This window comes from Nicotiana tabacum, chromosome 14, assembly GCF_000715075.1.
Source record: "Nicotiana tabacum cultivar K326 chromosome 14, ASM71507v2, whole genome shotgun sequence".
In the NCBI taxonomy this organism is placed as follows: domain Eukaryota; kingdom Viridiplantae; phylum Streptophyta; class Magnoliopsida; order Solanales; family Solanaceae; genus Nicotiana; species Nicotiana tabacum.
In genome coordinates this window covers 10,746,492-10,773,346 of record NC_134093.1, presented here as the reverse complement: position 1 = coordinate 10,773,346, position 26,855 = coordinate 10,746,492, and the positions used below count along the sequence as shown (strand labels likewise).

The following is a 26,855-nucleotide window of genomic DNA, read 5'->3' as shown; positions in this document are numbered from 1 at the left end:
AAATTCCATCACATTTATTTTATAATAGAAGCTAGAATCCAACAAAAACAGACTAAAATAAACCAAGTTTTAAGTACTAGCTGAATTAAGTAAATGATCTCCAACATAGTTTGACATAACAACAAAAAGGGTCTCTAGATTTTCTTTCCTATAACAATGTTTATATTATCTACTATAGATTTGGCATCCATTGATATGCCAAATAGCCCTCTTTTTGAAAAACCTGCACAGTAAAGCCCATTCTCTCCTTTCCAATGGTTTGGAAATTCATTTATCAATGTTCCATCATCAAGGAAAATGGAGCTATGATCCTGCACAAGAATATTTCACAAATTTTAGAAGAAAAAAATAAAATAAAAATACGGTTTAACTTCTATACAATGACAATGTAAGTTAAAGTCATAATTACTTCTAATAAGTGAAACTAGTAACCTGAAAAATGAGGAAAATAACTTTCTACAACACTGATAGTGTAAAGTTTCATTTATGTAAATATAAGTTAAATCTATAAAAGTATTAAGTGAATGAGAAAAATGCGACTTTTATGTGCGCGCGAACACATATATTCATGTTTGCTCTAAAGCAAAGATGTTGAATAAATTAAACTGTATTTGGAGAACTTACTCTTACACAATACATCTACTAATGTGAGATCAGTCGAATTTCTTTCCATTTAAGTAGAAGAGATCAATATATTATGTGAATTTAAATTTTTTAAAAAGTGGAACAAGCATTTATGATAAATTTAACCTCTCCATACTGAAAGTATACAAAATTTATACTACGAGATAACCTAAGATAAATGTATCATCGAGAAAAGTGAAATTAGTAACTCTAGAAAATAAGATAAGTTATTTGTTACAATATGTTCCACTTGCCTAATAGAGACTATCCTTAAAATGGAGTTAACTTATATCTACCAACTGTATAAAGACTTTTTATACTATCAATATTCAAGACTCAAACATATAGAAAAACCATAGAACAATTAAGACAAAGAACAAAACTTTTTTAACAACTGTTTTTTCTATGGGTAAATTTTAATAATTGTCTCGACAATTTATAACACGTACCTTTAGCCATTTGGTAGCTGCATTCTTATATCCAGTAGCAAAAATTATTGCATCAAATTGATGTTCTTCCCCATTGTCAAATTCTACTGTATGTTCCTTTATTTTTGATATTCCAGGAAGTACCTAAACATTCACCAAAAATGATTTCACAAAAACTAGCTTGCCAATCAAGTGTTTGCATAAAAAATTATCAAATTAAATCAATAAACTAAACGAATTTAACTTCTATATATTGACAGTAAAAGAATTTTATACTATTAAGTCACCTAAAAAATAATTATATATACCCGCTAGCTGCAATATGTTAAATTTTACTTATAGTGTAAAAATTACTTACACTGTAGTATTATTAGTTAAATCCTAAACTATAGTTAGCTAATGGTAAGCTTCATGTTTTCAAAAGGTAAATCAAGCCATCTGTTTTTTTAATAACCAAGAAATTTTCAAGGGCTAGTCAGAGGCGGAGCCTGGATTTTAACTTTATGGGTTCTGAATTTTAGAACGACGACTTTTAAGTACTAATAACTGAGTTCTAATTTATATATTTTATATAGTTAATGATTTTTTTAACACAATTATACTGTTTGAGCAAAAGTTACTGGGTTCAGTCGAAATGGCACACGGGCTTCTAGCTCCGTTGCTGGGGCTAGTGATGCACAATTCAAAACTCATTGGATAATGGACATGTCTCTCTATCCTTCTTCACTTTAATACCCGACTTTTACCTAAAGCAGAGTTTGAACTCATGATGTTTGCCTAATCAACACATCACGAGTTGCGCGCTTATCACTAGACCAATACTCTGCGCGTGGGCAAATCATTTGCAAGCCACATGTTTTTCACATAATATTTGTACAAAATTGAATGAAAAATTAGTATTCTTACCTTAATCTCTCCAAGTTTAATCTTGTCAATTGCACCAACATCAATTACTGGAGATCTACCTTTTGATATTTTGATATAAAATGGGCCTTCTTCTGGTTGAGGTATTCCCAATTCTGCCAAATTTCCAAATCTTATCTTAGCACACTTTGCAATCAGAGTATCTACCAAAGATATTGGTAGATATTTTAGCAATAACATTCCAGTATGCACCATTTCCCTTGTTAGAACATGAATCTGCAAACACATTAGGAGAAAATAAATCCTTTAGTAAAAGGTAATTAACTAATTAACAACCATATTTAACTTGTCGAGAATATCAGGTATAGTGGATATAAAAATAAATTTAAGTTTTATGCATTGACGGTACGAATATTTTTTATACAATTAGATCAATTATAAGGTAATTATGGATAAATCTCTACGATAAACATTAATAAGTAACCAGATAAAAATGATGATGAACATGCTATATATTATAGATGTTAAATTATGTACATTATTAGTGTAAAATTTATTCTACGGTGTCGGTGTATATAATTTAAATACAAAATACTTTCATTAAGAGGTTATAATATGAAACTACTCCTCACACAACCTTGCAACATTTGAAAATTTTCAGATCTAAATTTGAATTATTAATTTTTGACCTCGAGATAAAAATGTACATCATTTTGCTTTCATTTCAATGTAATTTATAGTTGTATACAAGATACAAAGTTAAGATTCAAGTTGAATTTTTGAACTCTAGTCGGTTTTAATTATATTTAAGCATTTATTTTTGTTAATTTTAAGATACATATAACTAAAAAATAAAATACGTTTTTATCATATTTTTATTCTACTCGCAAAAATAAACTAAACCGATATCTAGTAAAAACCAAGAAAAATTCTAGAGAAACTTGAGAACAAATGATTGAAATTTCTTGAAATTTGGATAATGTTTAGAATGACAAAACGAAGATAATATACATAGTGATTCTATTGCACTCTAATGCACTTTCGTCTACAAAAAATAAAGAAAAAGCATTTAGGGCAAGTTTATTAATGCATGAATGATAAAAGACATTTCAAGAAATTGGAATGTGGGAAATGACCAAAAGAACAATATCAAAATTTGATTGGAAAAATTATCCATTTGTGTGGTGTATGTGAAATACTATAAAAATATCTATATAAATTTAATTGTGAGAGAATAGATATATATAGAAAATGCAATAATAGGTGAGAAGGTCAATGGCTTATGTCACTAATCTAATGAAGAAGGGTGAGGGACACTCTTTTTAACCATTATGGAATATTTGGTAGCCCTTTTCTTATTTCTTCGATAATAGAGTTGACTTCTGTAGCAGGTTGTTTCGAGTATTTTCTAGGAAAATAAGAAAATACTATAATAACATATATGCATTTCATTCTCTTCGACATTCTATTTTATTGCTTTGTGTGAGGTCGCATCGAGAGGTGTTGCTTGCTATTTAAGAATTACTTCAAGGATCTCATCGGACATGTTTGATACTTCTTGGAGCTTCTTTCGAACTGTGAAGTCACCAGATGAATTGTCGAGTAAATTTCTATCATGCCCTTCCCTTTGTGCACCGACTTCTTGCGCTAAAGCAATTGCAGCAAGTAAGAGAAAAGTGCCACATCATTCCATATACCCTTTTTCTTATTTTTTGATAATATAGTTGGCATCTATAGCAAGTTATTTCGAATATTTTCTAGGAAAAGAAAATATTATAATAATATATATGAGTTTCGTTCTCTTCAATATCCTTTTTTTATTGCTTTGTGTGAGGTCGTATCGAGAGGTACTGATTGCGATTTAAGAATTGCTTCACGGGTCTCCTCGCGCATGTTTGATGCTTCTTGGAGCTTCTTTGAAGCTGTGAAATCACCAGAAGAATTGCCAAGTAAATTTATATCATACCCAGTAACTTTTGCTCAAATAGTATATTTGATGTTTAGAATTCATTAAATAGGTAGAAATATTAAATTTAGAACCCAGTCACTAACTCTTGAAGTCATTCTAAAATTCAGAACTCATACGGTTGAAATTCTGACTCCGTCAACTAATTATTTTTTGGTAATTAAATCTTTATATTAACCACCAAAGTAAATATTTATAAAGCAGTAGGTCACCTCGACCTACTTCCTTACTGGAAAACAACTCTCTCTATATCTTCCCTACCTCCTAATCTCTTTTGTACATTTCTCTCTCAAGCTAACTACTCAGTATTTATATTTTGTTAAAAAGACATGAGTATAACCCTCAGCTCTAATGTTGCACATGCATACCACTCTCCTTGCAAGAACATCATGTGTTATTGCTTTCTTCTCAAATATCCTTGTATTTCTCTCATTCCACACCGTATGTGTATATTCTGCAAATACTAGTTTGAGTATCCTAGCCAGTTGAGATCGCCCCTTTGTTTTCTTTACAATCCAGTTCTGCCATTCAGACTATGATGTTGTAAATGGTTGATGCACCTGTAACCATTTCATGAGTTTGTACCATATATTTCTACTATATGCACGTTCTGCAAAGATGTGATCCCTTGTTTCTGGTGCTTGATTGCAAAAGCAACATGTATCATCCACTTGTAATCCCCAGTTCTTCAATCTGTCAGCAGTGAGCAGTCTTTCCTGTATTTGTAGCCACATTGTGAAGGTTGCTTTTGGTCGTGCTTGATTCTGATACATTAAACCTTTCTATGGGACTTTAGGCAGCTCTCCTAACAGTTGCAGGTAAATCTGCTTGATTACTGTCCTTTGATTAGCTTGGCTATTGCTGATGCCATCCAGATTACCTCTTGATCCAAATATTTTCCTTACCATCCAAGATGCCTGTTTTGGTGCTTCCATGATGACAAAGATTTGATCCTTGATGTAGTAGCTATGAATCCGTTTGATCCACAACTTATCTTTCTTGTTTGCCAATTCCCATCATGTTTTTGTGATTGCTGCCTTATTCCATAATGCCAAGTTGATCAAGTTACGTCCCCCTATTGCTCTAGGTATACACATTTTGTCCCATGCCACTAAAGCGTTTTTAGTGATTATATTCTCCCCCGACCACACATAGCTTCTGCAGTAGGCCTCTATTGCTTTAACAACTTTAGCTGGTATGACAAAGATTTGTGCCCAATAAGCTTGAATACCAAAGATTACATGCTACACCAATTGGATTCTGCCTGCATATGAGAGCTTCTTTGCTGTCCAAGAGGATATTCTAGCCACTATTTTGTCAATGAGTGGATGCTATTGCATTACTGAGAGTTTCTTTGTGTCAAGTGGTATGCCCAGATATCTGAAAAGGAGGGATCCTTGACTATAACCTAGCTTTTGCTGTAACTCATGCTTCACTTCTAGGCTGACTCCTCCATAGTAAATAGATCTTTTGGCTAGGTTAGCTTTAAGACATGATGCTACTGAGAAAATGTTGAATCTGTCATGTAGCAATGCTACAGATGTAGCATCTCCTCTTACAAATAGTAAGAGATCATCCGCAAAACTCAAGTGAGTTAAATCCAGCCTTGAACACATGAGATGATAGTGGAATGTCTTTTCCTGCTTCAAAGTCTTCAAATTTCTGCTCAAGTACTCCATTGCTATAGAAAACAAAAAAGGGGACATTGGGTCCCATTGCCTCAGCCCTCTAGCTGCACCAAATGGTTAGTTGTTTCTCCATTGATGAGTATAGTATAGTTAACAGTTGTCACACATTCCATAATCCACTCAGTGAATTTTTTGGGAAGCCCAATCCTTCTAGCATTTGCTGTAGATACCTCCAATCCACTGTGTCATAAGACTTTTGGATATCTACCTTGATGAGACATCTTGGTGAAATGTTCTTCCTTGAATAAGCCTTGACCAATTCATGAGCAAGCAAGACATTATCTGTAACGATCCGACTTGTCATTTTAAGAATTTACGTTTCGTTCGGTGGCTTAAGGTCTCGAGCATCTTTGAAATGTGTATTATAATTTGCGAGGGTGGTCAAGTTTGATTTTCGGATGATTTAGGATTTAACTGAAAGAACAATTCTTGTTTTGAAAACTTAAGTTAAAATAATTGACTGAATGGTGAATTATTTGTAAACAATCACGAATTGGAGTTTTGATGATTCCAATAGCTTCGTATGGTGATTTTAGACTTAGAAGCGTGTCCGAATATTTTTTGGAAGTCCGTAGTGAAATTTTACTTGAAATGACGAAAGTTAAATTTTTGGGAAGTTTGATCGGGGAGTTGACTTTTTGATATCAGAGTCGGAATTCAGTTCTGAAAATTTTTATAGATCTGTTATGTCATTTATGACTTGTGTACAAAATTTGAGGTCAATCGGAATTGAATTGATAGGTTTCAACATCGAATGTAGAATTTAAAATTTTTTAAGTTTCTCAAGCTTGAATTGAGGTATGATTCGTGGTTTTAGCATTGTTTTATGTGATTGAGGTTTCAACTAAGTTCATATAATATTTTAGAATTTATTAGTGTATTGGGTTGAGGTCCCGAGGGCCTCAGGTAAGTTTCTGAGTGGTTTCGAATCAATTTTAACTGCAGATTTGTTTTACAGCAATGTGCGAAATTTCTGATATGCAAAGCTGACTTTGAAAGTTTATATCTCAAAATTTATAAGGAATCTGGACATGATCAAAACATGAAAGTTGTATATCTTTGATTCTAGTTTCCATAATGATAAACCATTCATCATTCAAATATTTGTACAAAAAGTTATGATTAATTGACTGAAGTTGGTACTGTAGATTTTGGCTATAACAGTGTGCATCGATAGACATTTCTGCTGCACAAGGCTGACTTTGGGAGCTTATATCTTGTAATATATAATGGGTTGGCAGATGAGCAAAACATAAAATTTGTATCCATTTGTATCTAGTTTTTAGAAATTTAACCGTTTGGCAGTTGGAGTTGAGTACAAGAAGTTATGATTGATATACTACAGACTGTCGGGGAAGAGTTTTGGAAGAGTTTGATATTTTTTCAGCATAAGCATGTAATGATCCAAAGGTCCATTTTTAGTTCTTGAGATCGAAATTTGATTTCGAGATTTCTGAGATTTTGAAATGAATTATAGGAGTGATCTGGAAAGTTTGGTCTAATTCCATCAAGTCGCGGTTGGATTTTTAGCGCGAAATATGAGTTAATTGTTTAACGAGCGAAATTGGTATCGATTGAGCAAACGAGCTCTAAATTGAGTTTTGATTGAATGAGTAGGTTCATATTATTATTTGTGACTCATAGGAACAAGAATCATCGAATTCTGAGTTCGTATAATGGAGTTAAAGCCTTTTTAGTGAAAACAAAACTGCTGGTGTAACCAGTTTTGGTGCGCACCTTTAGCGACCAGATTTGACACTTTTAGCGACGAGATTGGACTTTTAGCGACCAGAATAGTGTTTTTTGGGCAGAAACTTAAGGACAAAAAATGATCATTTCCTTCATTTCGTTTTGAATTTTTGTAGCTCGGTTCGTGGGCGATTTTGAGGATTTCTTCAAGACTTCAACTTGGATAAGTATCCTATATCCAAAAGTGATTATATTTCATAAATTCATGATTACATTCATCATTTAATTCGGATTTAAATGGAAGAAATTAAGATTTTTGCAAAATCTTTCAAAAACGAAAATTTTAGATTTTGAGGCCGAGTTGTTATCGGAATTTGATAAAATTGGTATGGGTGGACTCGTAATTGAATGGGTTATCGGATTTTGTAAGTTTCATCGGATTCCGAGACATCGGTCCCACAAGTGATTTTTGAGTTAAATTTCGGATTTTGTTGGAAAATTAGTATTTTCATATGAAATTACTTTTTATAATTAGTATTGACTGAATTGAATTAATTTGGATAGATTTGAGCTGTCTGGAGGTCAATTCAAGCAAGAAGACAATTTTAGAATATCGGCCTAACTTAAAAAAAAGTAAGTATCTTGCCTAATCTTGAGTGGGGAAATTACCCCTTAGGCATCGAGTCTTATATGCCATTTGTGAAGTGTAAAAAGCCGTGTACGCGAGGTGACGAGTACGTACTCGGGCTTATATGTGAAAATTTTATTGGGTTAAAGTCTTAGGTATTATTGTGTAGTAAATTAGATAATTATTGGCATTTATTAAATCATCTATTTGCCATGCCTCAATCCTTATTTGTTGAATTTGTTTTTATATGACAATTTGATATGATTGTTACTTGAATATTTATGTAAATTCTATGAGTTTGGTGATTTGATATTTCCTGGAAATAATTATATTACGAATTTTCCATCTGTAAATAATTAATGAAATAAGTTTAAACCGAGGCATTATATAATTATCAAAAAATTGGATTAATGAAGGTGTTGCCCTATACTGAGTATTTTCCATCTCTGTTGTTATTTTGAGGTGTTATACACATTGTGTGGAGCCTTGGGGCTATTTGTTGTGAAATTAATTGATTTTGTTATATCTTTGGAATTAGTTGTGGCCATTGAGAAAATTGTGATATGAATTGATTTTGTTATATCGCCGTGATAATATTCCGTATAAATTGTTGTGTTATTTGAGTTATTGTTTTGAGGATATAAGGGGTGGTATTTCACTTTTGATATTATGTGGGTATAAGGGTGGCATTTCACTATTGTTATGTGTGTTGGGATATTATTTGGGGGGAGCGAAAAGGGTTGCTATAGGAGAGATAAGGGTGGCCATAGGAGCGATAATGGTGGCTATTGATATTGTCAGGGCGGAGGGATAAAGGAGACTATTATAGGAGTGATAAAGGTGGCTATAAGAGAGATAAGTGTGGCTATTATCAGGGATGATATGTGATGATGTGGAGTTATTGTATTGGTAATTTTTATGTGATGATGTGGGGTTATTGCGTTGGTAGTTTTCATGTGATGTTGTGATTTTTCTTGTGTTTAGTGTTATATCTTATGAGACTTGTCTTATTATTTCGGTAAACTTAATAATAGTCTGATCTATGTTGAAATTGAGTGCCCGTGGCTATTGTTAGGTGAATTATGTTATATGGGATCGGGTTGCACGCCGCAACACGTATGATTAATGTTATATGGGACCGGGTTGCACGGCGCAACAGATATAAAATGTGGGCACGAGGTGCAAGGGAAAATAATGATGATATTGGCACGTGAATTGTCCGTGCAGTTGTGATATGAAATGTGGGCACGAGGTGTCGTGGTTAAATGATGATGATATTTGGCACGTGAGTTGTCCGTGCGGTTTTGATAGAGAAATTTTCATGAGGTGCCATGAAAATATGAAAGTGGGCTGAGACTCGTATTTTATGATTTTGAAATGCTATGTCACAGGGTGACTTTTATTCGAAAGAGATTTATTTGAAAGAATTTTATTTGAAAGATGTTTATTTGAAGGAATTATATTTGAAAGAGATTTGAAAGAGATTTATTTGAAAGTATTATATCCTGAAGATTTCTATTTGAAAAACATATAGACGAAAGATTTATATTGGAAGGACTTGATTAATTGGTTGTACTTATATTCATTATTTGTTGCGCAATATTTATGGTGTTCTTGTCGCCCTGCTGTGTATATCATTGGTTAATTATTGTTGCCATCATTGTTATTTGTTTCCTATTATTTTTGTATACTATATTACACATGTTATTAGACTAGTGAGTGTCTCGACTGTACCTCGTCACTACTCTACTGAGGTTAGTCTTGATACTTACTGGGTACCGACCGTGGTGTACTCATACTACACTTCTGCACATTTTTGTGCAGAGCCGGGTATTGGAGCTATCAGACTTGGACAAAGTTAAAGTGTGATCGCAAGGATTCAAGGTAGAGCTGTTTGGTCGTCGTAGTCCCTTGAAGTCTTTTTATTTTATTGTACTGTTAATTATTAATCAAACAGTATTAAGTATTCAATCCTTGAGATCATTTCATGTATTTAGTTAGAGTTCGTGACTCAGTATTACCGGTCTTGGGAGGTTGTTATATTTGTAATTATTTCCGTTGTTTGTTTATATATAAAAATATGGCTTAAATTGTTATAAAATCGGCTTACCTAGTCTTAGAGACTAAGTGTCATTACGACGCATGTGGAGGGATTTTGGGTCGTGACAAGTTGGTATTAGAGCTCTAGGTTCATAGGTTTTACGAGTCACGAACGAGTTTAGTAGAGTCTTGCGGATCGGTACAGAGATACCTGTACTTATCTTCGAGAGGCTGCAGAGCTAGTAGGAAAATTTCCACTTCTTTCATTCCTTATCGTGTGACATTTATTTAGCTTGAGGCATATATCTTATGTTCTTTTGCATCCACTCGTATATGAAATTGCGTACTTGATATCAACTATGCGCCAACGGTTCGTGATACTGCAGAGGGGTTATAAGGGAGCTAGGGTTGCTCAACCATTGTAACTGTGTGTCGTCCAGATCGAGGATGCAGAAGTATTGAGAGATCATTCAGTTGTGCACATGGGGGTACAACAAGTGACATCTGGTTGATAAGTACGATCTTAAGAAGGTTTAATTAGTTGCCTAATCATCACAATCGTGGTAGGGTCATGAGGTGGATGTAGATCTGAAGATAGTTGGTGGTATTAGAGACTATGTGATTCGTATGGGATTTCTATTTAGCGAAGGGTACAAACTAGCAATCAAGCCACTAGAGGAAGCGAGTTTAACTGTCACGAGGATGACATGCGCTAAATAAATAGCTTGAGGTGCCTTATGACCAATGTCGTACGAGCGATGAAGGTTCGTATTGTGGATCATCAGAATGTGTCCTATGGCTTCGCGCCAAGTGAGAGGAGTCAACTATTAACGATTAGATTGCGAGGTCATGTGTTATATCAATTTTGGCCTGAGATGTATTTAGGTGGTATTGAAAGGTTCTCCTAAACTTGTATATGATTAAGAGTTGAGATTTGTATGGGATAATGCTGGGACTTGCAGTATTCCCGCGTCCTTAATAATTCTACATTTCAGTATCAGCGGGGTCATGAAAACAATTTCAGATTACTCTGGGTGTTCCAGTAAGTTCTTTTAATGCACCACCGGCACGTGGTTCCTATAATGGTTATTCCAGTTATCCGACACAGACTTAGTATGAACAGCCGAACCCGTAGAGGGGTTGTTATCAGTGTGGTACATCATGAGAGATTGTCCCAGACTTGGGTGAGGCGGATTTCATCAGAATACTCAGGCTACAGGCTTTATTCTAGTTAATACTCCACGTGCACAACCAGTTAGGGGTAGAGGACAGACGGGTAGAGGGCGCCCTAGAGGGAGAGGCTCAACCCGTTGATATAATTGATATGGTATGGCTCAGGCTTCTACACTACATGGTGTCGTTACATGTATGATCCTGATTTGTTATAAAGAAATATTTTCCTTAGTTTGATTCGGTTATGAGTATCGAGGTGAGTCCTCCTATTATGCTCCACTTATGGGTGAGTTTCATAATTCCAAAACCTATTTATGTGTTTATCCCTATTGGGAGATTTGATGGTGTTAGCCCATGTCTATCATTTTATTTTGTACACTACTGAGAGCTATGAGTCCAAAAGTGACTTTCTATTACTCACTATATTGGATTTTGATGTGATTTCAGAATAACTGAGTTCAATTTTATGAATTACATGCCCTATTGGTATTGGGTTCATTATGTGTTGTGAAAATTATTTACAGAATTGATTAAAAAGAAGAAAGAAAGGAAATGGAAAAATTACAGCTGGCACAATGTGCAAAATACTTGTGATTCAGAGTTGAGGATGAGATCCTCACATTTTTATATGATGTAAAATATTTAAACTGGGTTACAATCCGCGGTGGAAGTTATATAAGGACGAAGTCCTTATGGTGAAAAATTTATGAGTTTAAATTCTCCCTTTGTGAAATTAAATTTGAACTATAGTATTAATGGGGAGTCATGCCTGTTAGGCTTATTTGATAATTCTTTTATATGTTTACGTGCATATTTAGCCATATTTGTGCTGTAAATATTGCATTTTAGCCTATAAGGTAAGTGCCCGGGTGATGTTAAATGCGACTCGTTGATTCGGATAAATAATTATGAGGTCTTCATGCCTCGCGTGTTGCTGTCAGTGTTGCAAAATTCTGAAATGATATTTTAGTTGATATGAGATTAATTAAGGATGTTGGAATTAATTATAAACAACTACTATGACCAGAGGTGTGGTTATGGGCATACGTTGATGTGTGCGTAGGCACGAGTTGCTATAACTGGTTGAAACTAATACTGTGTGTTGATATGATAATTGGGCCTTTTGAAATTAATTGGAGTGTAAGAAGTTGGCTTTAAAGTTTATAAATGAGGATAAAAGAAATAATCTCAATTGAGATAGTGTTGTTGGACCCAAGCTAAATTGTGGTGATGTAGAATCACCCGCGAGTATGTGTGTAATAATACATTCAGAAATTTAATGTCCTCAGAATAATTCTTGGCACGTTCGAGGACGAACGTATGTTTTAAGAGGGGAGGATGTAGCGATCCGACTTGTCGTTTTAAGAATTTACGTTCCGTTCGATGGCTTAAGGTCTCAAGCATATTTAAAATGTGTATTATGACTTGCGAGGGTGGTCAAGTTTGATTTTCGGATGATTCCGAATTTAATTGAAAGAACAATTCTTGTTTTGGAAGCTTAAGTTGAAATAATTGATCGGATGGTGAATTATGTGTTAAAGACCCCGAAATAAAATTTTGATGATTCTAATAGCTCCGTATGGTGATTTTGGACTTAGGAGCTTATCCGAAAAATATTTTGGAAGTCCGTAGTGAAATATTGCTTGAAATGGCGAAAGTCGAATTTTTGGGAAGTTTGACCGGGGAGTTGACTTTTTGATATCGGAGTCGGAATCTAATTCTGAAAATTTTCATAGATATGATATGTCATTTATGACTTGTGTGCAAAATTTGAGGTCAATCGGATTTGCATTGATAGGTTTCAGTATCGAATGTAGAAGTTGAAAATTCTTAAGTTCCTTAAGCTTGAATTGGGGTATGATTCATGGTTTTAGCATTGTTTTATGTGATTTGAGGTTTCAACTAAGTTCGTATGATATTTTAGGACTTGTTGGTGTATTGGGTTGAGGTCCCAAGAGCCTCGGGTGAGTTTCAGAGTGGTTTCAGATCAATTTTAACTGCTGATTTATTTTACAATAATGTGCGAAATTTCTGATTCCCAAAGCTGATTTTGGAAGCTTATATCTCGAAATCTATAAGGAATCTGGAAATTATCAAAACATGAAAGTTGTAGCCCTTTGATTCTAGTTTTCAGAATAATAAATAATTAATTATTCAGACATTTATACAAAAAGTTATGATCGATTGACTGAAATTGGTACTGTAGATTTTGGCTATAGCAGTGTGCATCGCCAAACATTTATGCTGCACATGGCTAACTTTAGGAGTTTATATCTTGCAATCTATAAGGAGTTGGGCAATGAGAAAAACATAAAAGTTGTATTCCTTTATATCTAGTTTGCAGAAATTTAAACCGTTTGGCAGTTGGAGTTGAGTACAAGAAGTTATAGTTGATACACTACAGACTGTCGGGGAAGAGTTTTGGAAGAGTTTGATGTTTTTTCAGCATAAGCATGTAATGATCCAAAGGTCCATTTTTAGTTATAGAGATCAAAATTTGATTTCGAGACTTCCGGAATTTTGAAATGAATTATAGGAGTGATCTGAAAAGTTTGGTCTAATTCCATCAAGTCGCGGTTGTGTGTTTAGCGCGAAACATGAGTTAATTGTTTAATGAGCGAAATTGGTATCACATTGAGAAAATGATCTCTAAATTGAGTTTCGATTGAGCGAATATGTTGTTTTATTATTTGTGACTCATAGGAATAAGAATCATCGAATTCCGAGTTTGTATGATGAAGTTAGAGCCTTTTTAGTGAAAACAAAACTGCTGGTGTAAACAGTTCTGGTGCACACCTTTAGTGATCAGAGTTGCCACTTTTAGCGACGGGATTTGACTTTTACCAACCAGAATAGTGTTTTTTGGGCAGAAACTTAAGGACAACAAATTGTCATTTCCTTCATTTCGTTTTGGATTTTTGGAGCACGGTTCTTCGACAATTTTGAGGATTTCTTCAAGACTTCAACTTGGGTAAGTGTCATATATACAAAAGTGATTATATTTCATAAATCCATGGTTATATTCATCATTTAATTCGGATTTAAATGGAAGAAATTAAGATTTTTGCAAAATCTTTCAAAAACGAAAATTTTAGATTTGGAGGTCGAGTTGTTATCGGATTTTGATAAAATTGGTATGGGTGGACTCGTAATTGAATAGGTTGTATCAGATTCCGAGGCATGGGTCCCACGAGTAATTTTTGAGTTAAATTTCGGATTTTGTTGGAAAATTAGTATTTTCATATGAAATTAATTTCTATAATTAGTATTGACTGAATTGAATTAATTTGGATAGATTTGAGCTGTCCGGAGGTCAATTCAAGAAAGAAGACAATTTTGGAATATCGGCCTAACTTAAAAAAAAAAGTAAGTATCTTGCCTAATCTTGAGTGGGGGAATTACCTCTTAGGCATCGAGTCTTATGTGCCATTTGTGAAGTGTAAAAAGCCGTGTACGCGAGGTGACGAGTACGTACTCGGACTTATATGTGCAAATTTTATTGGGTTAAAGTCTTAGGAATTATTGTGTAGTAAATTGGATAATTGTTGGCATTTATTAAATCATCTATTTGTCATGCCTCAATCCTTGTTTGTTGAATTTGGTTTTATATGACAATTTGATGTGATTGTTACTTGAATATTTATGTAAATTCCATGAGTTTGGTGATTTGATATTTCCTGGAAATAATTATATTATGCATTTTTCATCTACTAATAATTAACGAAATAAGTTTAAACCGAGGCGTTATATAATTATCAAGAATTTGGATTAATGAAGGTGTTACCCTATACTGAGTATTTTCCATCTCTGTCGTTATTTTGAGGTGTTATACACATTGTGCGGAACCTTGGGCTATTTGTTGTGAGATTAATTAATTTTGTTATATTTTTGGAATTAGTTGTGGCAATTTGGCAAATTGTGATATGAATTGATTTTGTTATATTGCCGTGATAATATTCCGTATAAATTATTATGTTATTTGAGTTAATATTTTGAGGATATACGGGTGGTATTTCACTGTTGATATTATGTGGGTATAAGGGTGGGATTTCACTATTGTTATGTGTGTTGGGATATTGTTTGAGGGGAGCGATAAGGGTTTCTATAGGAGAGATAAGGGTGGCTATAGGAGCGATAAGGGTGGCTATTGATATTGTCAGGGCGGAGGGATAAGGGAGGCTATTATAGGAGTGATAAGGGTGGCTATAGGAGAGATAATAGTGGCTATTGTCAGGGATGATATGTGATGATGTGGAGTTATTATGTTGGTAATTTTTATGTGATGATGTGGGGTTATTGCGTTGGTAGTTTTCATGTGATGTTGTGATTTTTCTTGTGTTTAGTGTTATATCTTATGAGACTTGTCTTATTATTTCGGTAAACTTAATAATAGTCTGATCTATGTTGAAATTGAGTGCCCGTGGCTATTGTTAGGTGAATTATGTTATATGGGATCGGGTTGCACGCCGCAACACGTATGATTAATGTTATATGGGACCGGGTTGCACGGCGCAACAGATATAAAATGTGGGCACGAGGTGCAAGGGAAAATAATGATGATATTGGCACGTGAATTGTCCGTGCAGTTGTGATATGAAATGTGGGCACGAGGTGTCGTGGTTAAATGATGATGATATTTGGCACGTGAGTTGTCCGTGCGGTTTTGATAGAGAAATTTTCATGAGGTGCCATGAAAATATGAAAGTGGGCTGAGACTCGTATTTTATGATTTTGAAATGCTATGTCACAGGGTGACTTTTATTCGAAAGAGATTTATTTGAAAGAATTTTATTTGAAAGATGTTTATTTGAAGGAATTATATTTGAAAGAGATTTATTTGGAAGAGATTTATTTGAAAGTATTATATAATCTGAAGATTTCTATTTGAAAAACGTATAGGCGAAAGATTTATATCGGAAGGACTTGATTAATTGGTTGTACTTGTATTCATTATTTATTGCGCAATATTTATGGTGTTCTTGTCGCCCTGTTGTGTATGTCACTGGTTGATTATTGTTGCCATCATTGTTATTTGTGTCATATTATTTTTGCATACTATATTGCACGGGTTATTAGACTAGTGAGTGTCTCGAATGTACTTCATCACTACTCCAGTGAGGTTAGTCTTGATACTTCTGGGTACCGACTACACTTCTGTATATTTTTGTGCAGAGCCAGGTATTGGAGCTATCAAACTCGGACATAGTTAAAGTGTGATCGCAAGGATTCAAGGTAGAGTTCTTTGGTCGTCACAGTCCCTTGAAGTTTTTTTTATTTTATTGTACTATTAATTATTAATCAAATAGTATTGAGTATTCGATTCTTGATATCATTTCATGTATTCAGTTAGAGTTCGTGACTCAGTATTACCAGTCTTGGGAGGTTGTTATATATGTAATTATTTCCGTTATTGGTTATATATAAAAAAAATGGCTTGAATTGTTATAACATCGGCTTACCTAGTCTTAGAGACTAAGTTCCATCACGACGCCTGTGGAGAAATTTTGGATCGTGGCATTATCAGCCACCTTTCTACCTGGGATGAATCCTGCTTGTGTATCTGAGATTATTGAAGCAATGACTTTCTGAATTCTGTTGGCCAATACCTTGGCAATGAGTTTATATATTACTGTACAACAAGCTATTGGTCTGTATTCTTTGATGTTTGAAGGGTTAGGAACTTTAGGAAGTGTTGTGATGGATGTGCAGTTGATTGCTCTGTATAACTTCCCTGTTTGAAAGAATTCCTTAACTGCTTGACAAATTTCTGAGTTTAGAAGGGGCCAAGCTATTTTGAAGAATAAGGAATTATATCCATCTACCCCTTGTGCTTTATCATCTCCAATAGCACACGGTCCTTCATATATTTCTTGGTCTGTAACTTCAGCACAGAGACTGCTCTGTTGCATATGATTGAGTAGTGGTCTATTTTTCATTACCTGTTTGTTTACTACAGGTAATTGGGTTGTAGCAGATCCAATCAGGGATTTATAAAAGGTAATGATCTTTTCTTGGATTTGGTGATGGTCTGTTAGTCTATCTCCAAAAGCATTGACAAGTTCTATGATGACTTTTCTTTGTCTTCTTTCCTTCATAATTGCTGAAAAATACTTGGAGTTTGCATCTCCTAGTCTTATCCATTTTGCTCGAGCTTTCTGTTGAATGATGCTTTCTTCTATTAATGACCATTTTTCCAGAGTCTCTAAAAGTTGTTTCTCCTCAGCAACTAGTTTATCTGAGTAGCAGGTAAACATTTGATCTTGTATCCCCTGCAGCTTGTTCCTTGTTTGTTCCAATCTTTCTTTGATACCTCTAAACTCTGTGTTATTTAATTGCTTCAGTACTGGCCTTAGAGCCTTCAGCTTGTGCCAAACATTCTTCATAGGATTTGAATTATGATGTTTCTTTCCATACTTCTTCTACCAATGCCATGAAGTTTGGATGGTCAACCCATACATTGAAGAATCTAAATGGAATCTTACCACTTGGTTCTGCTCTACTCATTATTATTACCATTGGAGCATGATCCGATATGAATGGGAGTCTGCATTCTACTTCCATGTGCCCATATGTTTGCATCCCGTCATCATTTCCTATAGTTCTATCAATTTTGCTATAGCTCTATCAAATCTATGTTTTGAGAAAACAGGATTAAAGAAACACCCGGTAAAAATCAAGGGATTTTATGAGAAATTAAAATTGTCGAAATAAGTTGTGGCTTGTAAATAGGAAAGATGATGAGACGATAAGGAAAAGATATTCACCATATCAGACATTCTTTTATTTATTTACTTATTTGCTATGCTAGAAAAGCTGTTAAAAAATCTTACTAAAACCACTTTATTAAGCAATTTTGTTATTATTTCCCCCTAGAAGTTATTCCTATACAGTCTGGTTTTCCTTCCTCTATTCCTTAGGAAGGAAAAAGAAATCAAAAAATTTCCAACCAAAAAGTTAGAAGTGAAACATCAATTAAATCAACAAATCCATAGTTAAGAGTGTGACTCAGTAGTTAATGGAGTTGGATAAAAATCATAGACAACTAATGTTTAAATCAGAGAGCCAAGTGTCTATCGGAAACAACCCCTCTATCCCCACAAAGATAGAGGTAATGTTTGCGTATACACTACCTTCCTCAGATCCACTTATGGGATTACACTGAGTTTTTTGTTATTATTGTTGTACAGGACTGGGGTTCAGGGGCGGATGTAGCGTGTTCTCAACGGGATCAATTGAACCCATAACTTCCGACATTGAGTAAAAATTTATATATAAAATTTCATTAAAATTGCAAAAATAGTAGATATGAACCCATAACTTTAAAAATATAATGGGTTCAATGCTAAAACCTTAGGCGTTGAATCTATAGAATTTAAATCCTGGATTCACCTTTGCTAATGTTCAAATCTCCGCAGAAGCAACGTTAAGTTATATTCTTCCTATATGTCGCATGGTGGGCAAAGTTACGATACATGTGCTGGTGAGAAGTAAACCAGGTAGAATAATTTAGGTGCGGGCAAATTGACCCGAACAGTACCGTTATCGTAAAAATAAAAAAAATTGACAAACACAAACCTACATGCATGCAAAAAAGAAAGAGTCAATTCAAGGGTAAAGAGGTGTACCGGGTTTCTAACAACAATTGAAGCGCAACTCCTATAATTAGAAAGATCAAAAGCAATCTCCATTCCAGAATTTCCAGAACCAACAACCAAAACTTCTTTTCCTTCATATTTTTGACCTGATTTATATTCACTTGAATGAATAATTTCTCCTTTGAATTTTTCAAGCCCTAGCACTTTTGGGATATAACCTTCATTGTTTTCACCACTAGCCAAAACCAAGAAATCACAACCATAAAATTCCATTTCTCCAGTAGCCACATTTCTTACTTTGATATTCCATTTTTTCTCTTCTTTTTCATAAAATGCCATCTCCACACAACATTGGAATTTTGGGTTGATATTAAAATTCTCAACGTATTCATCTAAGTATTGAATAAACTCATTTTTTGACAAGTATTTTGGTGCTGAATTTGCATGTGGCTTCAAAGGCAATGAACAAAAATCTTTAGATAAATGTAAGTGAAGTCTATCATAAGTCCTTTTTTTCCATAAATAGCCACAACAATCTTCTTTTTCTAACACAACATTTTTAATGGCCAATTTGTTCAAACAAGCTGAAACAGCTAAACCAGCAGGACCAGCTCCTACTATAACCACTTCCACTTCTTCCTTTGCAAAAGTAGCCATTAAAATTTTCAGACAAAGAGAGAATTTTTTTGAGAAACTAAGACAATGGTGTATGTATGGACCGCACAAAGTAGAATTTTTGAGAATTCTTTTTGCTGGTTTTATGCCACAAAAACAACCGTTACATGCAAGAAAATGATATATAGTACTAGATTAGAAGTAAGACTTGGAATTTTGTCATCTAGTTTGTTTTACATGGAGACAATTAGCTTGGTTTCTTCCTCTTTGTTCCTGATCTTTAATTTAATTACTCCATCTGTTTCATTTTATGTGACGACAATTAGATACATATATTTCTCTGGTTATAAGCAGGAGCCACGTAAGCTCAAAGGTGGTCAGTTGAACCTTTCGCCGAAGAATTATACCATGTTATAAGTCAAATATATACATATTAATCTTGAATACCATTCAGGGGCGGAGCTAGAAGCTCAGATACGGGTTCGGCTGAACCCAATAGTTTTTGCTTAAACAGTGTATTTGTGTTAAAAAAATTCATTGAATATATACAAATATTAGATTTAGAATCCAATTATTAGCATTTGAAGTCGTCGTTCTGAAATCCAAAACCCATAAAATTGAAATCATGGCTTTGCCTCTGATACCATTAGCAAAATACTTGGCTTCGCCACTAGCTATAAATGTTTGTCATTAAAGCTAAATAAAAGGTTCAAAATTAAAAGCTTTTCAATATAAAAATACTATATTCTTATTTAAGCGAACTAAAGGAAAATAATATCACATACAACGGAACAAAGTATATATATATATGTAATAGTTGACGTTATTAATTAGTAGTCAGCCTGGGGTAGGGCGATGTGTTTTTTTGTTTGCTTTCATAAATTTTATTTGGAGTGTAAAATAGTAAAAGAAATTTTACTTTCCGAATTTGTCTTAATCTTATACAGAAGCCATTATAACAAAATCTGAGTTTGATTTTCTCAAATCTTTGCTAGATGTAAAAGCATTTAATTGAAGATTAGCTTTGACTTAAACTAAAACGTACAGAAATCTGCAGATTAGATCCATTGAAGTTATCAACTTTATTGATTGCATAAACTCAAAGTGTCATTTTTTGTCTTTTTATTTGTTTAGAACAAAGCTGCCTTACAAATGGTGCGGGTTTAGGCCGATCCTATATGTATGTATATATCTAGTGAAAATAATCTCATACGCTCAATAGAAGAAAATGACTTGCAAATTTATGTTTTTTTTTTTTTTACTAATCTTCTATCAAAAATTCATATAACTAAAATAATATTTATAATGAACTACAAAGCTACAGAAAATGACTTGCAAATTTATGTTTTTTTTTTTACTAATCTTCTGTCAAAAAGTCATATAACTAAAATAATATTTACAATGAACTACAAACAACAACAACCACCCAGTATAATCCCACTAGTGGGGTCACAACCTCTTGGTTGAAAATTGAGTATGCTCACCACTAGAGCAACCCACTCTTGTCTACAATGAACTACGAAGCTACACCTATATAGTGACAACGAATGATGACAGCTCATAGTCCCTATAAATGTCTAGTAGTAGTATATAGCTATGTTACTCGGAGTCTTCAAAAATGTTGTTGAGTGCGTGTCGGATCCTCCAAATTTAGTGCATTTTTGAAGGATCCGACACGGGTGCGGCAGCACTTTTGGAGAGTCCGAGCAACATAGGTATATAGTAGGGACCAAAATAAACATGTGTAAATGTCTAGTATTATATACAATTATAACACAAGAAGCATACAGATATAAACAGTATCTTTGCACTTAAAGCAAGCAAATGTCACTGTAGCGAGGAGAAGGAAAGAAAAAGTATGGATTTGTTGAAAGAGCTACTCTGAGTGGGTCGTGTCCCTTCTAATATGCACCCCTCTATTTCCTCTGCTACCAACAAAATATGAAATGTGATAAGCTAGTGTAGATAAATCTTGCTCGATGCACATGGAAATAACATTCATACATCATAGTGAACATTGATGAACAATCTGATACTACATATAATATATATTCAAGTGAAGAAGAAGCTTGTTCAACCTTTGTCACGACAAACTTAACTTCAAGCTACCAACAAAATGTGTTATGCAATTAGCTAACTTAGGTAACTCTTGCTCAATGCACATGGAAATAACATTCATACATCATAATGAACATTGATAAACAGGGAAAATCCATGCTTCATCATTTGGATCCGCACTGTCAACAAGGGGTAGATTAGTCGTTCTGAACATCTGCATTACCTCCTGAAAGCTCAATAGTACATAACAATTAACAAAGCACCTCACAAATAAAAAGCAGTGTAGATTTAACAGCAAATTGCACCTCATGCAGGACTATCCACACATGGTCTCCATTAACATCATTTTCATTAGAAACAGCAGGCCTTGTTAAAGCTAAAAAACTGCTCCATTTTGCTACCGACTATATTCAAGACATGTCAAAAGTTGCTCCCATTCTTCACTTCAGCAATGAACACAAACAAATATACTGGTGTTAACTTATCTAATGTCTTGATGGACCAATGTTGCGCGGACTCTCCAAAATGCTGCGTCACCCGTGTCGGATCCTCCAAAAATACACTACTTTTGGAGGATCCGACACGCATCCGGAGACATCTTTGGAGAGTCCGAGCAACATAGGATGGAACAGGGTGCAGCTTCAAGGGGTATACATCGTTTACTATAAGTACCAAATGGATACAAGTTAAACAATAAATCACAAAGCAATACTCATGTTGATCCAACATATTATGTTGCAAGAAAAATGGATAGGTAGTTCATAGTTGATTTAAAGTTGGAGATTTATGTAGAAACCATGCCCCTCTTTAGCTCCGATAAATCTAACTTGCAAAGAATTTCCACATACAGACCATTTGGCATCTTTCCCTTTTATCCTTAATAAAAGGGCACCTTGGTGCACTAAGCTCCCGCTATGTGCGGGGTCCGGGGAAGGATCGGACCACAAGAGTCTATTGTACCAGCCTTATCCTGCATTTCTGCAAGAGGCTATTTCCACGCTCGAACCCGTGACCTCCTAGTCACATGGCAACAACTTTACTAGTTACGCCAAGGATCCTCTTATATCCTTATTATCGTTCAACTAACGCACAAGAAGTTACCTAGGCCTGTGCTGAATTTCTCCCTTGCTTCCTCAATTTAATGGCTCACAAAGGACACATATCAACAAATTGAACCGCAATATAATTTAATGCATGTCTATCGAATCTTGACATTGTTTCTTACACGGATTAGCTATTTTTCCTTGTGTAAGCTTGGCTACATTGACCTAAGTTCAAATTTTCAGAGTGTGATAGTAGATAGTTGATATCATAACAAGTACTAGGAGTTAACACTTGAAATGCTTAGACAAGGGTTTACATCTCTCACTTAGTGAAACATAACAGTTGCACCTAATTATTCTAATATTGTGAAAGATAGAAAAGAATATACAAGAATTCACTAACAAAAGGTCAAATACATATGTTGCCCCTTGAACTTATCCCATTTTTTCATTTAGACATTTGAACTAAGCGTTGTTTCAATCAGACACCTGAACCCAAGCTAAAGTGTACCTATTAGACACCCATGGCTAATCTTTCATAAAAACAAAGTGCGTGACTTTCAGATGCAGTGACATGAATAAACAAGCAAATCACTCTTCAACACGTGGAAAATTGAAAAAGAAAAAAAGAAAAGTAAAACCTCTCTTACCACCCCTCTTCATCTTCTCTTGCCCCTCCCCCACCCCTCCTCCGCCGGCTCCAACAATGCCTCCTCCAAATCCCCACACCTCCACAAACCATTTTATTTGTCAAAAAAGTCTTTACAAATTTTATTACTCGGAATCTTTCGTCCACGTTAGCGCAAGCACTACTGCATAAGAGGGCATCTGAGCATGTAAAAAGCTGTAGCATTTTTTGGACATGACCTTTCTGTTTCATACCACAACAAACACGGCATTTGAGCCTCCAATTAAGCACCATCTCGAAGTAATTCCCCGACTAAGACATTCTAGAAGTCAGAAACTTCTTCTATTTGATCAAGGTTGGCTTTTATTACTGTAAATGATTTTTGGTCATCATTAGACAAGAGTGAGTTGCTCTAGTGGTGAGCACCCTCCATTTCCAACCAAGAGGTTGTGAGTTCGAGTCACCCCAAGAACAAGGTGGGGAGTTCTTGGAGGGAGGGAGACGAGGGTCTATCGGAAACAACCTCTCTACCCCAGGGTAGGGGTAAGGTCTGCGTACACACTACCCTCTCCAGACCCCACTAGTGGGATTATACTGGGTTGTTGTTGTTGTTGTTGTAACTTTTTCCTAGGTCGCCTCTTTCGAGGTTTTCAACCTAGTAGACTTCTCCTCCAGCGTCACTGCCCACATTTATAATACCAAATATGCAGGATTATCAGTAGAAGAACAAAGACCAATTTGAGAACTTTATGTTACGTGCATGATCATCCAACAAAGTTTTACAATGATCTATTTTAAAAATTGCCATGATTTAGACCTGTGGAGTTCGATCTTCCTTGTTTTGTATGACTTTTCTGGTAGAAAGGTAGATGGTGTTGCGTGGTGGCAGTGTTGGTGGCTGGCTGGTGGCAGAGAGAGATGTGAGGAAGAAGAAGGAGAAAAAAATCATTTCTTTTTAAACAAAAACCATGACTCACGTGCTCAAATATGGTGTCTTACACATGATGTGCCATGTCAGCAATAAGTGTCTAATAATACACTTTAACTTAGGTTCAAGTGTTCAATAGGAACAAAGTTTAGTTTAGGTGTCTAAATGAAAAAATCGGACAAGTTCGAGGGGCCGCGTATGTATTTGGCCTTAACAAAAGAAAGTCAAATTTAAGATACCCTACACATGATAAAATAATTTACTATTGTAGGAACAATTGTTGTTTGAAAGAACAAAGATGACAAGAGTTTGTATTTCTATTCGCTTTAGAATAGACAGGGCACTTTAAACAAAGCTCATCTCCATAATCTTTTTCCTACATTCCTCGGTCCTTTGGTATGCCCACCCTACTCTCATGATCACAGAAGCTAAATTCAATGGGCCCTCCTCAGTATGAAGAAGGGTGGGTTCCAGAGAGTATTGCACCAACCAAAGCTTCGGTTACTAAAATGCTTTATCCTTCAATATACCATTGCTTAATCGCAATGTCACTGACAAACTGAAACACCATTCAACCTTTGATTGACCATATAAGTAAAACAATGAGAAGATAGTCCTAAAGAAATTACATGGTTAGCTATTAGTAGCACGGAAAACAGATTAGCTATTAACAGCAAGGAAAGTACCAAAACTAGAGACTATGTCAGACCTTAAACATTGTTCCATAATCCCTGTGTTTCCTCCTTTTCCCCTATTAAGTTTTCACCTAAAGAAGATTATTGAATAATTCCTGTGTTTCTTCCTTTTCCCTTATTAAGTTTTCACCTAAAGAAGGTTACTGAAGAAAACCCCTCGATCAAACAACAATCCCGGCAAGGGCAATGCGTAGGCGTTATTGGCGCATTCACGTGTCATTATTTCCATGTCCCTGGTGCTCTTTGTTCTTACTCTGTCTAGAGGCATAACATCCCCCTTAAAATACTGATCAAGACGAGAAACAATGTTGAGTGCCATTTAGTTAGAAGATGAAGAATACCAAGTAGTTAAACCAAATAACTGTTCTAGCTGGAATTGTTGTTTAGCAAACCCGAAAAAGGACCGAACGAGTTCTTCCACCAAATATGGTTCAAAGATATTTGTAATATGCAATGTCTTGTACTAAATTTGACAAAGAAAATAGAATTTAACAGCATATTGAGGAAAATGTATAGAGAACTCTTACTAGTTATCAATTACACGATTGTCTTCATCTGAGCTTTTTCAACCTTCGTTGTTGTTGCATCCTTGTTTGTTTTGTAAAAACGGGCCAAACTAGGCTTTCTATGTAGATATCTGCCTCATAAATGACACCACGATTGGTAACCTCTCGATATCTGATTGAGCTATCCTTTGGATTGTATATCATGAAAGTTGATCCAAACCAAAACGAAATTTCACCTTTATTTGACATACAAAAGGGAGGACAAAATGCATACTCCACTGGATCATCAGGCCAATTGACGGTAAACATCTTTGTCCAAGATTCTTCAACCCCGTATTCCTTCATAACCCACATTTCGGCACGAGTTTTTGGAATATTACAAAACAAAGAAAGATCACTTCCCAACACTCCCATACATAACCAAATATCAAAATCTCCTTTTCCAAAGCAGGGTTGCTTCATTTTCCCCCATTTCTCATCAGCCAAATCAATATAAAAGATGCCGGAACGAGTAAGAGCAGTCCAATGAAGCTTTCCATTCAAAAAAGCACCCCACATACTGGGTAGCTTCCCACTCCAACGTTCACGAATATTTCTCCAAGAATTACTTTTTAGGCTATATATTCTGACCCCAACGTGATCCAAACCGTTATAACTCAAACGATCGGAAATAACAACTACCTTATAATCATCATGAAGCTCATCATATCCAAAACCATACATAATATAATAACCACCTCTAGGATCAGGCAATTTCTTGAACTTCCTAATTGATGGATTCCAGAGAAGGAAATACTTTCGCTCAATAACAAGACAAACTAACCCATTAACAGAACCCACAATACGAACATATCCCCAGGGTTTTTTCATAGGATAACCTAAGTCAAATGCCTCAGTAACAGAATCATAAAGTAAAGAACTAAGGGAACAATTCTTAAGCTTGAAATCAGGTGGACATGATTTCAAGATAACACTATGTTGAGTATATTCCTTACTATTAGCAGCTATATTGAGATGGGTGTAAGCAAATTCAGGGCTAGAGATTAAACAAAGCCAAGATTTTGATACACACCTGAATCGTAGGAGAGATTTCACTGGTAGCCTTGAGAGTATTTCAGTAATGAGTTCGATAGGGATTTCAAAGCTCGATTCTTCCATTGAAATGGAAGAAACTTGAGCTTCAGATTCCATTTTGGGTTCCAACAAATTTCAGCTGTTTGAGAAAGACTTACAAGGTTTAAGTACAAGACTTACAGCTGTTTGATGTTTTTTGTTTAAGTACCAGAAAAAGACTTTTTACATGCTTTTTCTGTTGTCTCTGTTCTGAATCTTTTACACAGACACACTTTTGCATTTACTTAAATGAACTATTAACGACGTCGTTTAAGATTGTTGCTTAATATGTAAAACTTTACACAATGTTAGTGTACTTAATAAATTAATTAACACAAGATATATGACTTTCATACTCGCATTTATCACTTATCCACAGTTAATATTTAGCTACTAGAGTTAAATTATTTGGTTAAATATAACATTGAGTGCTAATAAACTTTTATTGTTATAACCTATGTAAAAATTATTGCTCGGATTGTGTTTGGTACGAAGGAAAATACTTTCTTTGAAAAATATTTTCTTACTTATTTTTTCGGTGTTTGGTTAGATAGCAAAAAATATTTTTGAAAAA

The 26,855-nt window shown here is 34.8% G+C and overlaps 2 protein-coding genes across 2 annotated transcripts; both read right to left on the bottom strand.

Annotated features, from left to right (window-relative positions):
• Positions 1-85: 85 nt before the first annotated feature.
• LOC107779125 (putative indole-3-pyruvate monooxygenase YUCCA10) lies at positions 86-19,352 on the bottom strand. The gene is made up of 4 exons (XM_016599473.1): positions 18,726-19,352; positions 1,959-2,192; positions 1,074-1,196; positions 86-311 (listed from the first exon to the last, which is right to left on the bottom strand). Exons 1-4 carry the CDS (start codon positions 19,350-19,352, stop codon positions 135-137), a joined length of 1,161 nt encoding a protein of 386 aa, XP_016454959.1. The 3' UTR covers positions 86-134.
• A 1,988-nt stretch (positions 19,353-21,340) lies between these two features.
• LOC107779123 (F-box/kelch-repeat protein At3g23880-like) lies at positions 21,341-26,480 on the bottom strand. Its single transcript, XM_016599464.2, has 2 exons — positions 25,190-26,480; positions 21,341-21,594 (listed from the first exon to the last, which is right to left on the bottom strand). The coding sequence occupies exon 1, from the start codon at positions 26,357-26,359 to the stop codon at positions 25,214-25,216; it is 1,146 nt and encodes a 381-aa protein (XP_016454950.1). The 5' UTR covers positions 26,360-26,480; the 3' UTR covers positions 21,341-21,594; positions 25,190-25,213.
• Positions 26,481-26,855: the final 375 nt, after the last annotated feature.

What these genes read in the sequence shown, in the direction of transcription:
- LOC107779125 (XM_016599473.1), bottom strand. Translation starts at nt 19,352, where the DNA reads ATGGCTACTTTTGCAAAGGAAGAAGTGGAAGTGGTTATAGTAGGAGCT. An exon ending in CAATTGTTGTTAGAAACCCG is followed by an intron (nt 2,193 to 18,725) that starts GTACACCTCTTT and finishes ATGTGTTTGCAG; the next exon opens with ATTCATGTTCTAACAAGGGA. An exon ending in TTAAACTTGGAGAGATTAAG is followed by an intron (nt 1,197 to 1,958) that starts GTAAGAATACTA and finishes GTGAATGTTTAG; the next exon opens with GTACTTCCTGGAATATCAAA.
- LOC107779123 (XM_016599464.2), bottom strand. Translation starts at nt 26,359, where the DNA reads ATGGAATCTGAAGCTCAAGTTTCTTCCATTTCAATGGAAGAATCGAGC.